The 16071-nt window shown below is 36.0% G+C and overlaps 1 protein-coding gene across 5 annotated transcripts in view; it reads right to left on the reverse strand.

The window, feature by feature from the left end:
- Positions 1 to 4420: 4420 nt before the first annotated feature.
- The window catches only part of Cnot2 (CCR4-NOT transcription complex subunit 2), a 92827-nt gene continuing 81176 nt past the window's right edge, over positions 4421 to 16071 (reverse strand). For all 5 annotated transcript variants that reach the window (XM_055625914.1, XM_055625912.1, XM_055625915.1 and 2 more), the window contains 5 exons: positions 13291 to 13352; positions 13145 to 13194; positions 12084 to 12184; positions 10624 to 10768; positions 4421 to 5554 (listed from right to left, as the gene is read on the reverse strand). In XM_055625914.1, coding sequence (XP_055481889.1) covers positions 5468 to 5554; positions 10624 to 10768; positions 12084 to 12184; positions 13145 to 13194; positions 13291 to 13352 — 445 coding nt within the window. In that variant the 3' untranslated portion in view covers positions 4421 to 5467. The remainder of the gene's footprint in view (positions 5555 to 10623; positions 10769 to 12083; positions 12185 to 13144; positions 13195 to 13290; positions 13353 to 16071) is intronic.

Genomic DNA, 16071 nt, shown 5'->3' on the forward strand with positions numbered 1-16071 from the left:
ATGGTACAGGAAAAGACAAGTGAAGCCTCTGACACACACTTATTCTAAGGTTACCTTAACAAGGGGTCACCAGAACCTTAATCTACTTAGTATTTATACACTAAAGAAAGTATAAAGTGCACAGGCAGCAGGAACTTCATATGTGATCTGAAGTAGTCTCCCATTGCTAGACTGTGGTTAATCCCTACAGTAATCTCATTTCAAACAGACATTTGTACAGCAAACTGAATGATCATTTTTAACAGAAATATTGCTCAATGTAATTCATGTAATCTTTATTACTGTAGAAAACAGGAGATTGAGCATGAGTGCCATATATTACTGGTTTTAGCCTACATATTTATAGCAAAACAAAACAATCCTGGCTCATCTTTTCCTCAAATACACAACTAAAAAAATAACAACACATAACCCAGTGAACACTTTTAATATTTGTTAAACACCACTGTTTAACATACCCGCTCCTGTCAACTAAACGGAAGAAAACTAGCAAATTACATTTGCACCCTGCAATCTTATTTAATAACTTCCCCCCTGGTTGTTAAAGTACCATGTCCCCATTCTGAGAACAGCATATCCTTAAGGATGCAACCCCAACTTTTGATCAGGGCTATTGACATCTCAAATTGCTGAAATGATGCCTGGAAGTTATTAAAGCCATCCTTTTAGTACAAAAATGAGTCCTGTCAATGGCAGTTTTGATAACCACCCAGTTTCTGTTTGACCACTTCTGCTGAGTTACTTTAAAGCCTCATCAAACAGCTAGCACTGTAGGACAGTGTACTGATATAGAATGATACCCTATCTTACTCACTGTCTACTTTTTTGAGTTTAAGTCTTAACCTTCTTTGGAAGTTCGTTTTGAAGACAGCTGTCACAACTCCCCTTGTTGTCTGGATTTTAGTCAAGGTCCCAATTCTAGAATACATTCTTTCTGTGTATTTGTAATTTTTTAAAAAAGGATTTATTATTTATACAGTATTCAGCCTTACAGTGTTCTGCCTGCATGTATGCCTGCGTACCAGAAGAGGGTACCAGATCACATTATAGATGGTTGTGAACCACCATGTGGTTGCTGGGAATTGAACTCAGGACCTTTAGAAGGGCAGCCAGTGCTCTTAACCTCTGAGCCATCTTTCCAGCCCATATTTGCAATTTTTTAAAAAAATGCAATGCACTTTGTAATTGGCCATCTTCATCTGAGACTTTTTGATGTAACTTAGTTTTTGGCAAATTTACACACACACACACACACACACACACACACACACACACACACACACTAGCTATTCCATTCCTCGTTACAATTTGTCAGTTAGTTACAGAAAATTAATACTCAGCCCAATTTCTTACCTTATATACAGGACACTGTCCAACAGTTCCTCTTCCACTGTGTTATATGAAGCGAAAAGTAATGCCTTAAAAAAGCAAGTACTCTCAAGCTCTGATTCCTGGGCTGGAGACACAGCTCACAGGCTTCTAGTCTTACTGAGGCCTCATGCTTAAGACCAACCACCTCAAAACATAAAGCAGTTACTGTGGTTCCTTCTTCGTATCACAATGATACCTTTATTTTACCAGTCCTTGATCTTCTTCCACACTCAAGATACTACTGCTCAGTGACAACCCTGGAATTTGATACTTGAAGGGAAACATTGTTTCCAAAACCTTTTCTCTAAATGCTACCTGTCCTTCCTTTTGCAGTGACAAAAATCTGACGATTTCTATAAAATATGACATTAAAACCTACTCCCTTGATGCTATTCTTGAAATAGAAACAACGTATGTAAAATCAGCATGCGGCTTGGCAGCCAGAAGGTAGTACATGCAGGATCCAAGAGCATTTATACTGGACACAACACTTCAGACGTACATATAACGTTGTTCAAAATCAGTGATTCTTACCACGTCCTGAACACAACATACTTCTTACTGTAGCTGTAGAACACAGTTTTACCATCCAAGCTGCAAACCTGTGATCCTGATCTAATGTATACCACTTGATTCAACCCGACACTTAAAAAGACTTACTGGCTTGTGTTTTTATCTTTCAATGGATTTATGTGCTTCATCTCCCACATCTGTTCACGGTGTGACATAAGTCACTGTTATGTAGGCAAGGGGAACCTGGTGGCATGCATTTAGAATCGAACTTTTTGAAATATATCTCAATGTCTGTCTTGTCTTAGTCTCTATATTTGCTTTTTCAGCTTTGTATTTTAGTGTGTGTGGTATCAGGGATTTTAACTTAGAGCCTCTTGTACGGCAGGGAAAGCGCTCTATCAACAAGCCATATAGCCCCAAACACTAAAGATTATCTAGTTAGCAGGTATTTCTGAGTCTTTGTAAAAAGTTCAAGGGCAAACCATAGTTGAGAACAGATATTCCTCTTTGTTTCCACATGTGTGTGAATTTTCAGCAACTTTATGCAAAACTGGCATTATGAATGCAAGTCTAAGTGAAGTGAGTCCTTCAGGGCCATACTCAGATGCCTCGTATTGTATGGACAAGGCATAACACATTGGAAGATTAATGTTTGTGAATGAAAGGATTCAAGGCTATCATCTTGATGGTACACAGGAAAAAGTTGAGTTTTGAAAGCTAAGTCAAAATGCTTAGGATTTTCATGAAAATGAAGTTACTCAAAGGATAATTATTTCAAACTGAAATGATAAAATTCATCAGCAAGTATTAATAAGATACCTGTGGATAAATCGCTGGCTTTCATAGACAGGGTAAGAATTTAAGTAAACTTCCAGTTCTTAAGGAAGATTACACTTAGGGAAAATGTCAGCCAAACGTCCACAAAACAGTTTTATCATGTCCATTACAGTGCACCTTAAGTACAGATTGTTGCATTCAAGTAAGTTAGAGGACTGAGCGCCTTTTGCAGGGTGCTAGCTTTTGTTTCCCAAAGCCAGTCACAGTTCAGTGACAGCTGTGTGTCAAAGTGCATCCATATGCTTCACTGCGGGAATAAACTACACAATCAGAGGAAAACAGAAATAATTCTAAGAGGAAAGTTCAGACCAATTTCTTTGTTTGTAGGGTGGAATTTCAAATGCATTTTAAATATTGTATTTGAAGTCAAGTTTGACATCTGACATCACCAAACTGTAAAAACAAAAACAAAACTAGCTTAACGGGCAACTTTCTTTAATGTTGATGACTCTGAATTAAACAAACAAACAAACTGCTGTAGTGTCCACTTGAAATTCTTGCTCATGGCTGCTAAGAATTAGACCCAGCACAACTACCTGCATCTGAGCTAATCAGTCACATGACTGTGCTTCAGTTGATACTTTAGTCGCTGAAGATCCCCTTCTATTGTGTTTTATTGCACAGCAATTGCTTATGGTTACATAGGGACAGTCTTATTTTATAAAGTAAATGATTATGAAAAGATTAATTCTTCACTATTTGAAAAAAAACTGGTATCAACAATTTAGTGTGGTCTATATCAAATAGTGCAGTGGCTGTTATGGGTTTGACACAACTGAAGTGTCATCTTTACTACTGAGGTGGTACTTTGAATTCTGCAACATTTTGTTAAAATCCTGATATTTTTCTTTATCAGTTTTGGCTACCTCAAAATACTTAAAGAAAGTTGAATTTTAAGTTCCTGAACATTCCTGATACACAAACACAGTCTTTTCATAAATGTTTACTTTTCAAACATGATTTAGGCAAATGTCAGATGCTTTCATTCATCCAGAAAAATAGGTTAAAAAATAAAACTGAAAAATTAAATCCCATAGCCTTTTTCCTACCCTCTAGTTCTACTGGTAGCTTCAGCCTGCAGACACTTTATTTATTATTATTATTATTATTATTATTATTATTATTATTATTATTATTATTATTTGGTTTTTCAAGACAGGGTCTCTCTGTGTAGCCTTGGCTGTCCTAGACTCACACTGTAGACCATGCTGGCCCCAAACTCACAGTGATCCACCTGCGTCTGCCTCCTTGAGTGAGGCATTAAGGGCGTGGGCCACCACCTGCAGACACTTACTCATTTAGAAGACAGAAGCCAGTCACCTGCAAACATGAACTGTCCAGGCCAGGAGGATGAAGGTAAACTTCATAAAGACAAAATAAATCTCAAAAATTTTTTTTATCAGTTTCTCACATAACAAAATTTTTGGTTGGGTCCCAAGAGTGCTCGGTGCCTATTTTGTAATGTTGCTATGACCCATTCAACTCTCTCCCAGGGTTAGTGCTGAGGATGCCTTTTAAACAACAAGTAAAAGGGCCCACTGTGGAGCCATTAACTTATTTGCTGACAGCTGGTTAAAAAAAAAAAAAAGGATGATTTAAATTTAGTCACACCATTCAGTGTAATTGTAAAACTTAAGGTTTTTTTCTGTGTTTTTCATGTTGAAGAAGAAATTTCACAATTTCAAATCAAAGTCAACACTGCAGTGAGGAGAGCTTTTCTACTTTATTACAAAGAGAAGAAGCCTTTATGTGGTCAGAAAATACAAGATTGATCTTTTTTCTCTTCCTATGAAACGCTGCTGTTCAAACAGCCAGAGTGAATTGTCTCAGTTCATGTCTTGAAGTCCCATCACATTCACTTGGGTATGGATGTCCTTGGCTGCTGAAAATCTGGCCCTTTAGTGCACAGGGCGACAAAGTCCCCTGACCAGCAGTTCCAGAATGTCCCATTTTCATATATTGCGTCCATGCACACCTCCTAAAAATGAGGTACAGCAGGGCAAACATTTTCCAAAATAGATGTCATATATATAATATATACACATTCGTACATACATACCTTTATTCATGTGATGTCCAAAATTTAAAAAAAATGTACACATTTATTACAAAATCGTAACAAAGACTGGACAGTGTTTTGCTCATTCTGGAAAGATGAAGCTCAGTAACAACACAGCCCTGGAAGCCACCAGAGACTGTGGCAATCTCTTCTACACAGTCATATTCTTGCAGTAAGCCTGGCGAAACTGCCTTTCAGAAACAGAAGGGGAAGTAAAATGAAAGAAGCAGACCTTGCTCATCTTTCCAAATGAAATACGAGAAGGATCTTCACATAAAAATGCACAAACATCTGTTATTTTATTACCAATAGTGCTACAATGAACAATGCAAAATTTGTGGTCTAATTTTGTTGAGTCTTTTGTGGGTTTTCTTTTTACATTTAAGAAACTAAATGGTAACGTCTGTCAGTGTACTTGCTTGTCTTTATAGACCCAAGTCTGTCTGCTGGCAAAAAGAAAATAAATGAAAAAAATTCAGACCCTGCTCAAACTAGAGAAAACAAATTACAAATTTAGTTGTTGGGCAGCACATAATTGGTAAGGCAGGACCTCAAATGGTGACCCTTAACGTAAGCCAAATGCCAGATCCTCAAGGAATTAAACCCAGGGTGCCTGAGCCACATCAGTTCTGCAGTTATGTCGAGTATTGTGCTGAGACAGCCATACCCCAAGAAAAGGGAAGTCTTTTAGAAGGCTTGCTGAGCAGGGTTGTAGTTGAAGGTGGATGGCAGGTGAGGCCGCTCTTCTAATTTGTCATATTCCAGATGGAACTCCTATAAAAGAAGATCAAAAATTGAGAATTTAAATTACTTCATAGCTCTCATTTTTCAAAAACATTTATTGTGGATGTATGTGTGTGAGAGAAAGACAGATGTGTACACAGGTGCGTGTGCATGCGTGCATGCATCCATAGAGTGCGTGTGTGAAGGCTGGAGGACAATCTGAGAGATACAGGCTTTCTACCATGTGGGTTCCGGGAATCAAGCTCAGGTAGGTTGTCAGTCTCCTTGGCAAGAGCCTTTAACTGGTGAGTCATCTCACTAGTCTAAGTGACTCTCTTAGAAGTTTATTTATTTATTTTTGGCAAAACATATTTACTGTCTGAACAATTAACACAACTGCACGAAGAGTAAACAGAGACACAGGCATGCTAGCTCTTTACCCTTTTAGGTGAACAATCTGAAAATACTGTGCCTGTGCCTACTACCTGCTAATACATGAGTACAGACTTTCTGAATGTAAAGTCAGTAACTTGGGAATGTGAATTCATAAAAATTCTGTACTAATCTTACTTTAAAAGGTGAAGTTTTTATAGCTCTAATACGAAAGTCTGAAAATTACAGGTTGTTTAAATAAAACATTTTAATGAAGTACAAAAAGCAAAACCAGAACAAAACCCTGACATTCTGTTCATGTTTAAAATGAGGAACGTTCCAATATTCCTTACTGACAATATTTTTTGAAGGAAACTTATTCTTTAACTGCATTATCTCAAGAAACCAATGAGCTGAAAACACACACATCTCTTCAACCCCCCCTTCAGAAGTGATAGGCAATTTTGTGGCCATTTAAAACTAGACTGTCATTTTGGTGTATGACTATCTGAAAGTTAACTGGATTACTGATTTTAACCAAACTGTCCAACTATATTATAGTTTTATTTACACTGTAGATGCTTATTTGCAGACAGAGCAGGCAGACTAGACACCACAGTGCATGCAGAGGACAGTCTGTAGAGGCTGGTTTTCTGCTTCCACCATGTAGCTCAGCTCAGGTCCTTCAGCTTGTTGACAAGTATTGTTACCAGAGCAATCTTCTGCCCCTTTCCCACTTTTGAGATAAGGTTTTGCTGGGTAGTTTACCCTGGTTTTGAAACTACTTACATAGCCCAAACTGGCTTCAAACTCAAAATCCCACCTATTCTATCCTCCTGAATACTGGGGTCACAGGTTTGTGCCAGTACCTGGCTTCATGAGTTTTAAAATGTAAGAATGCTAAGTTTTTATGATCAGCACTAGAAATATAACCACGAACTAAAAACAAAACAAAACCCTAAAACAACAACAAAAACCTCTAATGACAAAATAGGGAGATACTCTAAAATCACTCATTCTATAATCTGAATCTAACTGACACAAGTTATTTTAAAATCTCAAATCATGAAGTACTCAAAATTGAAGACATCACAATAACAATTAGACATATAATTTGACAGTCTAGTATGAAGTAAAACTAAAAACAAAGCTATTTTTTTTCTAATCTTTTTATGTATCTTGGGAAGTAGGTATTTCACATTCCACAAGATACTACTGAAGAACAGGATCCAAACTTAGCAGGGCCTTTCTTTCCTAATATAACATGTGGTGGTAAAACTTTTACCACAATATTTAAAACAATTTTACTTCATTATACCCTCCAAACTTTGAAACATTTCATGCCTTCACAACCATTTATAATGGTATACTGTGGTGACTTAGTCCTTTAAAAAGATCCCTGTCATGTGAAGAAAGGCAAGGAGGAACAAACACAACAGCTGACACCCCTGTCTTCCCCTAAGCAGTGGAGCTGTCCCCCCCCCCACCTGTGGCTGGAACTGAATATACACATACACAATCAGCAAAAAATCTTCCAGTTAAACCATTCTTTGAAATGAAAATGCATCTTGGTTTCTATAATGCATATGGTATAAAAGGCTTACCTGCAATTTTGACAAATTACAAGCTCTAAGTTACATTTTATCCATATTGACAAGCTATACTGCTTTATTAGCAATTAAACTGATTAACCTCACTGTTAACATTTCACCCTACATATTATAAAACAAAAACAAAAACAAAACAAAACAGAGCAGCTTGAATCTAGGGAGCATAAATACTTTAATAATTAAAAATATTGAAGAGATATTCAGAAATTATATGGGTCGAATCTTGTCTTGACTGGTAATTTATTGTCTCTGTCTTTCACATATTTTTATTCTTAAAAGGTACATGAACCTTGCATCATTGTTACCTATTTTTCTCCCTAAGTATACTCTAACTTGATTATCTATAGCATCTCTTTTACATGTCAATAGTGTACACATACCATGCAAATACTCTTGGACAGAATGTAATAGGTCCATTAGATGTGGTCCACCACATCTAATGCTTGTAATAAGTGTGAGACCCTTAGCAAAAGTGTAATTACTTAACACAAGCAAGGCTTCTGTGGTGGCTTGAGTAAGAATGGCAGCATAAACCCATGTATTTTAATGCTCAGTCACCAGGGAGTGAAACTGTGATAGGATTAGAAGGATTAAGAGGCGTGGCCTTACTGAAGGAAGTGTGTCACTTGGGGTGGGCCTTCAGGTTTCAAAAGCCTTTTCCAGGCCCAGTTTCTCCTTTCTGCTACCTTCAAGTCAAATACAGGACTCTAGCTACTCTTCCAGCACCTTACTGCTCGAATCTTGCCATGCTTCCTGCCATGGTGAAAAATGGACTGACCCTCTGAACTGTAAGGTTAAATGTTTTCTTTTATAAGAGTTCCTGTGATCTTGGTGTCTCTTCACAGCGATAGAGCAGCATCTAAGATACTTTCTTTATTTGCTTTAGAAACAGAATACTTAATTTTTCTAGGCGTATTTTAATATTTTGTGGAAAATGTTGTTGTAGGATAATGATTTTTAAAGCCTAAAAAGAATTCTAGATACGTGGAAAGCAACTTTTTCATGATTCAGTTTTCCTATTAAAAAAATTAGAGGTTAGAGAAATGGCTCAGTGATTAAAAGCACTGGCTGCTCTTCCAGAGAACCTGGGTTCAATTCCCAGGACCCACATGCACCTCACAAATGTCTCTAACCCTTGTTCCAGGGGATCTAACACTCTCACAGAAACAAGCATACAGGCAAACCACCAATGAACATTAAAGAAAAAACAAGAAAATTAGATACTGGGTCTCCCCTCCACAAAGTTACTTTAGTAGAATTCAATTTATACACTGGACTCAAAACTTAGCATTTTTAGGTTATATCCATACATGGTACTTGGTTGGAGAAGCAGTCTCAGACAAGCCCCTGTGCCCAGAAATATTTGGTCCTTGTGGAGCTCCTGTTCTCTCCAGATCTTAATAATTCCCTCTTCTTTCATATGATTCCCTCTCTCTGCCCAAGCTTTGGTTATGAGTCTCAGCATCTGCTTTGATACACTGCTAGGTAGAGTCTTTCAGAGGCCCTCTGTGGTAGGCTCCTGTCCTGCTTCCCATGGCAGCTCAGTATCCAAGTGGGTTCCCTAGTAAGGGGAACAGGGACTGTCTCTGGCATGAACTCTGTGGCTAGCTCTTTGACTTCCCCAACCCCCATGGGAGGAGCAGCCTAGCTAGGCCACAGAGGAGGACATTGCAGCCAGTCCTGGTGAGATCTGATAAGCTAGGGTCAGATGGAAGGGGAGGAGGACCTCCCCTATCAGTGGACTTAGAGAGGGGCAGGGAGAAGATGAAGGAGCGAGGGTGGGATTGGGAAGGAATGAAAGAGGGGGCTACAGCTGGGATACAAAGTAAATAAACTGTAATTAATATTTAAAAAAAAAAAAAAAAGAAAAAGGACACCTGACAAAGATTTTAGCCCATTTGCAAACAAACAGACACTTAGCATTTTTAAGAGTAATGCCATCACTGTTCTAATGCCAGAAACGTATCAGTTTTCTCTTAACTACAGTGAGTTCATACTTATATTTTAGGAAACAAACAAACAAACAAAAAGAAAAAAAAATCTAACAGTGGTACTGAACAATGAGCAAAATATCTGACCATAATCTTTGAAACTAAACTTTTCATTAGTTACAACTGTAGACATGACAGATACAGTCATGAGTACTAATCACATTTACCATTGTAAAACCTAAAAACAAATAAACCAAAACCAAAAAGTAAAACAATTTTTACCCTCATCTGTATTTTCTATTGGATTCAACTTTTTTCATTTAAGCTTTATAAGAACTTCCAGAAAGTCAACCTTTTCTATGGTTTGTATCTTTTAACACTTCATACTGTCTTCTTAAAATGTAAACATCTCAATTTAGTTCCTTGAAAAACAACAACAACAACAACAACAAAAAAAAAAAAACAAAGCAACTGCCCAAACAGCTAATTTATCAGAAATACTTTTTTTTTCCTGTTTTACTTTACTTTAAAAACTGCCTTATGTTTTTGCAATACTAACAATCAGAGAAATGCAGTGCTCTAAAACTAAATGCAGGTCATATTTACTATCAGCTGACTAAGAAAAGCACCAGCTACTATACATAAATGTAAAATATCTATTGCCACAAAAATCTACACAATGCAAAGGGTAACTTTTGCAAAAAAGCAAAGCAACAAAAACAAGATAGAACTAAATAATTAACCTTTCCCTACAGCCCATTCCCCACTCCCTCAATGTTTACTTATAGGAACAATCAACAGTGAATGTCTGTAATTCTGTGTTAAAGAATCTGCAAATAATCAATCAGCGGCCTCTCCTGAAAAGCGTACAAAACCTTTTACAAACTGCTTTTAGAAAAAAAACTCACCCTGTGTAAAATAATAATAATAATAATATGAAAATATATGACTCAATTTTAAGAGTAGCTTTATTTAATAATTTGGCAGTAATAAAAGTATTTCAAATGTTAACATTCTTACCCTAAATCATAAAAATCTCTTACCAAATTTAATAATTTTTCTATTAATGAAATGAGGTTTTGTACACTCCTATGAGGGTTGGCAAAGATCTGACACATTATAAAACAGACATACTGTTACATATTAGTAAGCCAAGGACATTCTTTAAAGTCTATATTCATACATTTTGCACATGGGAAAACTATACCTTGGCTACTTTCCTCCAGTTGAGACAGTCAAAGAAGTAGTAGGTTCCCCGCTCATATGTGTTGGTTTTCATCGTAGGCTCCATGCCTGGCGCCCTGGTAATCCATACCCGCTCCTCCTTATGGTATCTCCAATCACGGTTAAAACTTCAATTTTTAAAAGAGAAAGATAGTTAATTTTTCCTATGACCCACGTTAAACACTTTACACATGTGGTAAACCTTTTCTCAAAAAACTTATATATGAACAGTGTATACAAATGGAGGCTTCTTTATCTGGCTGTGCTATTAAATATAACCTTATTTAAATATAGTAAGATAATTCTTTTGTTCCAAAAGCATATTCTTTAATATACATGCTTTTATTTAAGTTGAATCAACTTCATGTAGACAAAATATTTTTAAAAGTTATATGAGTAATATAATAAACAAGGGGAGACCAAAGAAAGATAAAATATACTGAACAAATAATAGAAATTAAAACTGACGTACATACTAAAACAACCCAATGATTTTTATTATTACGTAAGTCATTAAGTAAAAAGCCAATTTGAATTGACTAGTTAAATTCACACAACTTTATAGATCTCATGAGAATAGAATATCCATTTTGTAAAGTTTAATTTTTAAATTTAAGTCAATCATCAGAACATGGGAAAGTGATCTATGGCACTTATAAACTGGGGTAGCAACATCCAAAGAGACAGACATCTCACAATGATGAACCTCCAAGGAAATAAATGCTTTCCTAAAAACACAGTTCAGTAGTTCACAGACATAAAGGAATGACAAAAAAGTGAATTATGGATGGATGAGTAAGTTGGTAAGTTTACTTCTGATTAGATTAAAAGCAATAGATGTTAATATCATTTCACAAAAATGAGAGGGAAATAGGGGGAAGAGCAAAAAGTAAATTTTCTCAACCAAAAAAAAAAAATTTAAAAACTGACAATTCAGTATCAATATAAAGGCACAAACACACAGGATCTTGTCTATATAATAGTCACTGATGTGTATTAAATAATGAGATTCTGTGTCTAGTCATCAAAAACACCTGCAGTTCTACAAGAACCACAACCATGAGTCCTAGTTGATAACATACATTCAAAAAATTTAATTCACCAATTATGTCACTCCATAGAGTTGACATATGTTTAAAATTCTTTTTATAGTACAATGATTATAAAGCTGTAAATGCTTTCAATATAAAAATTCATTTTACCAAATATGAAAATACTTCAAATTCTCTCCTTTATATTTTTTGTAGTTGTTCTGATGATCCTGGGGATAAAGCTAAAGTCTGGAAACACATTTACCACCAACAACATGCCTGACAACAATTTAAATTTCACAGAAAGGAGAATTTTCAATAAAAACCAAAACAAAATTATATCCACCATCATTTAATGCCCCCCCATCCAAGATGCTCTAGAAGTGAAGGTAATAAGATACTCTCAACATACAGCTCTACTGCAGCTAAGAGCTGTAATACATCTCCTCCATTCATGTAATAGAGATAGAAGAGGAGGTCTTCTCCATATCGGCCAAGTTTGATTGCAGCCAGCTACAAAAGTCAAATAAATTATTCTGAGTTATAAAGCAAATGTAAAAAATTTCAAAGCACAACTGCTACCACAACAGTGAAAATTAGAAGAATAAACAAAAGTTCTTAACAAAGACAACTGTCATTTCATAATTATGCAGTCAGGGAGCTAGAGTTTTCTAGATTCTCTTCATTCAATTAAAGTTATTTATTCATTCATTCATGGAGCCCTATCTTAAATTTGAAAATGAGGCTCGCATGGAATGCCGGCTACGCAGGTTTGTAACTGCTAGCTGAATGCAACAGCCTCAAGTTCCCATGTTCGCATAAATCACCCCAAAGTACGTAGCTAAAGCTCTACCTAAACACTCGGCTTTTCCCAGAGAACCCTAGCGAGTGCAGTTTTCTCCCCCATTATGTTCTCCTATGCAGGTGGCAGTTGTGAATGCACTATATCACCATATCCCTAATATGAATGTTTGTTAAATATTCTCCAGTGCTTTCCACACTGGCCTAACAAAAGGTACTACAACACTTAGACAACTGTGGCCTCAGGTCTATAGTATTGGTGTGGCACAAACAGTGAAAAAGTGTCAAGGAATAACTTCAAAAAGGTGTCTGTGGGTTGTTCCATTATCTGGATAAAATTTGTAAAGAAAAATTTTTCTTATGAATAAGGACAAAAAAATGAGAGTGTCAAAAAAATAATAACCAAATTTTCCAGGTTATTTTATTTTCATTCACTATGGTTATGATGATTAGAAAAATTTTATCAGTCCTAAGATTGTTTGGTTTTAAAATTAAGACCCAAAGCATTAATATAATTTAAAAAAAAAATAAATAAAATTGTTATACAAAACTGGATGGGCTTACAAAAGCATATCCCTAAGATTGCTAGTAGATCATCATGCTGTCTGAACTAAAAACAGTACCAAGAAAGCACAAAGTCTATACTGACTAAGAAGAGAAAGTTATACTCACCTTATCCCTAATATGAATGTTTGTTAAATATTCAGATGGAACATGGAAGTCTGTATAATAAAACACACACACACACAAAAGGGTTGTTCACTGATTTTTAGAAAATATCTTTTAAAAAAGTTCTGAACACAAATAGATTCTCCTACCTATGTCTTGAGGTCGACAAGGTGAAGATGCCCAGGGTGATGCAAATTTGGGGTAGAGATTTCTGAACAAGAGGTAAAAAAAAGAAGGCACTTCAAAGAACAAAGTAGCAAAAATACATTTCTAACTTAATTTTGGAAAACAGAAAAAACAGAATTCAAGGAAACAATAAGGATCCTTTCTGGTTCCCTTGAGTTTACTGAAACTTTGTAGTAAATAAAATAGGATTTACTGCTCCTTCAGTATTTCACCAATTGAATATATAGCACAGCAAATTAACATATACTTAGGTATATCATTTAAATATTCAACTTTAAACTAACTATAATTAACAATGCTTTAAATTTATTTACACATTACTCTGCACTTAAATTAGTTCCTATGTACACATAACTCAAATCTGTAATGATTAGGAGCAAGATTTCATACCCAGTGAATATTTATGTGAGTCCCTATAATATACACTTATTTCTCTTCTAGGTGCTCTGAATACAACTAAGTAAACAGAATGAAGACTGTAAAACTTACTTTCTGTTTAAGTATATGATGGATTAGATGCTGGCAGGTAATTAGTTTAATAGATAAATAATAACTTGTTCAGGGAGGGCCTGAAAGTAAGGGATTGGTTGTATAATTAAATGGGGTGGTTAGTTTAAGTCAGATTTGACAAGTTTAGATTTAAACAAATATTCAAGGATAGGAGAGAAATAATCACAGATTATCTGGTAGAGCAGTGTGCTAGTCAAGGGAAATGCTAAAACAACTAAGGCAGAGACATCCTGATATGAGAGGTAGAATAAGCAGGCCAGTGAAACTACAGCAATGAACAAAGGAAAAAACTACAGAGGTAGAGTTAGAAGAAAGAGACAATGACATGGACACTGGAGGACTGCTACTCAGAGAGTTTTTAAATTAGAATGGAACAACAAATCTGTACTTGATATTGAGCATAGGAATAGCCTATTCAGAAAAGAAAATTATCTTGAGCGCTACATAAAGCTGTACAGAAAGAGCAAAAGAAAAGAATTTCTGATTAGTGATACACTGACAGAATATTCAGGCAACAAACCAGACTGGCAGCAACTTAGTGAGAATGTGATTGGATTCTGTAGCTATTTGTGAGGACTGCAACTGAGGGAAAAGGAAGAAGAGAATTAAGGATGATGTCAAGTCTCTGAAAGTATTAATGGAGAACGAGAAAGCACAGACAGTGTAGTTTGAAACAGACCGTTAAGAGATACTTAGTTGGTAATGGTATCTAAAATCTCAAGCTCAGCAGAAAAGTCTGCAACGGGAATGTATATTTGGAACTTTCAATCTATATGGTCCTTAAAAGGACAAGCCTAGACAAGAGCATCAAAGGGACATCACAAAGAGAGGACTAATCCAATGGCCAAGGAGAGGTTGTATCAGTGAGGAAAACTGAGAGCAGTGAGCTAATCTTCAAAATCAAATAAAGAATGTGTACCAAGAGGAAGAGAGCATAACGTGGTCCACTGAATTTAGTGACATGGCAGGGCGACCATTTCATAACCTTGAACACAGTTTAGTGGAGTCATGGGAACAGAAACCTTGCTAAAATGGGCTTAACAGAAGACAGACAAATTAGAAAAACTAAAATCATTCATTTGAGATGCTTTGCTTCCAGAAAGAACTAAAAATGTGAGAGTAACTCAAAGGAGGTTGAATTAAACGAAAGTATTTTGATACAATTGGAAAAATGTTTATCTCTATGTGACTAAAAATGACAAAACAGAAGTGTTATAACTTGGGTGGAAATCATGGCACATGCCCTTAGTAACAAGATTCAGGCAGAAGCAAGGGAGCTTAGTTAAGGAACCCCACTGGGCTACCCCAGGGGCAGAGTGCTTGCCTTACATGTGTACAACACTGGCGTAGATGATAGCACTAGGGAAAGAAGAAAGAGTTAAGATTCACACTCATGAGATTTTGGAAAGCTCTAAGTAGGAGGCATGGACCAAATACTTTGGCAAGGGTACGTCAGGTTTATATTGGTGGCAGGTCATTAGATCTGGTGACAGAACCAGGTAATGCCCTCTTCTCTTTGCTTCCACCTTTCTTTGTAAAGCAGAAATAAAAGCCAGGTCATTATTTGAGAGTTAGGAACAGAAGAAAAACTATTTACAGCTTGATGAAATAAAATAGTTATATAGGTAACAGCAGCAAAAACAAAACAAAACAAAAACAAAAACAAACCAACAAATAAAAACACCCAAAAGCAAACAAAAAGTTCTAAAAGGACTAAGCATATCAAGTATGAGCATGCCTGCAAAACTAAGAATTCACTGTGAAGATTCTGAGCATGAGTGTATAGTATGACTAGTCATGAAATTATGCTTTTCTCAAGTCCAACCAGAAGATGGGTCAAGAATAAAACAAACAGATAAAACAATGAATACAGATTTTAAGATGCAAGCATAATTGAGTGCTGAGAGAAGAGCAAAACAGTCGAGTTGCATAAGTGAGCAATTATGATTAACCATAAAATTTAATGGTGAGAAGGAAGTGAGTTCATCAAAGGAGAAGAGTAAGAACACTGAGGAAGGTATAGAGTTAATGGACAAAAAGTTCCAAGAGAATCAAATGATTATAGAAGTTAACTTTAAAGAAGTTAACATTAAAGAAGTTAAACTTATGGACAGCATACAGATCTGAATAATGACAAAATCAATGGGATAAAGATACGGCTTAAGAATGGACCCCAACTCCTGATAAGTAGGTAGGTAGGTAGGTAGGTAGGTAGGTAGGTAGGTAGGTAGGTA

Source organism: Psammomys obesus, unplaced genomic scaffold (genome assembly GCF_907164565.1).
Source record: "Psammomys obesus unplaced genomic scaffold, mPsaObe1.curated_primary_1811, whole genome shotgun sequence".
NCBI lineage: Eukaryota > Metazoa > Chordata > Mammalia > Rodentia > Muridae > Psammomys > Psammomys obesus.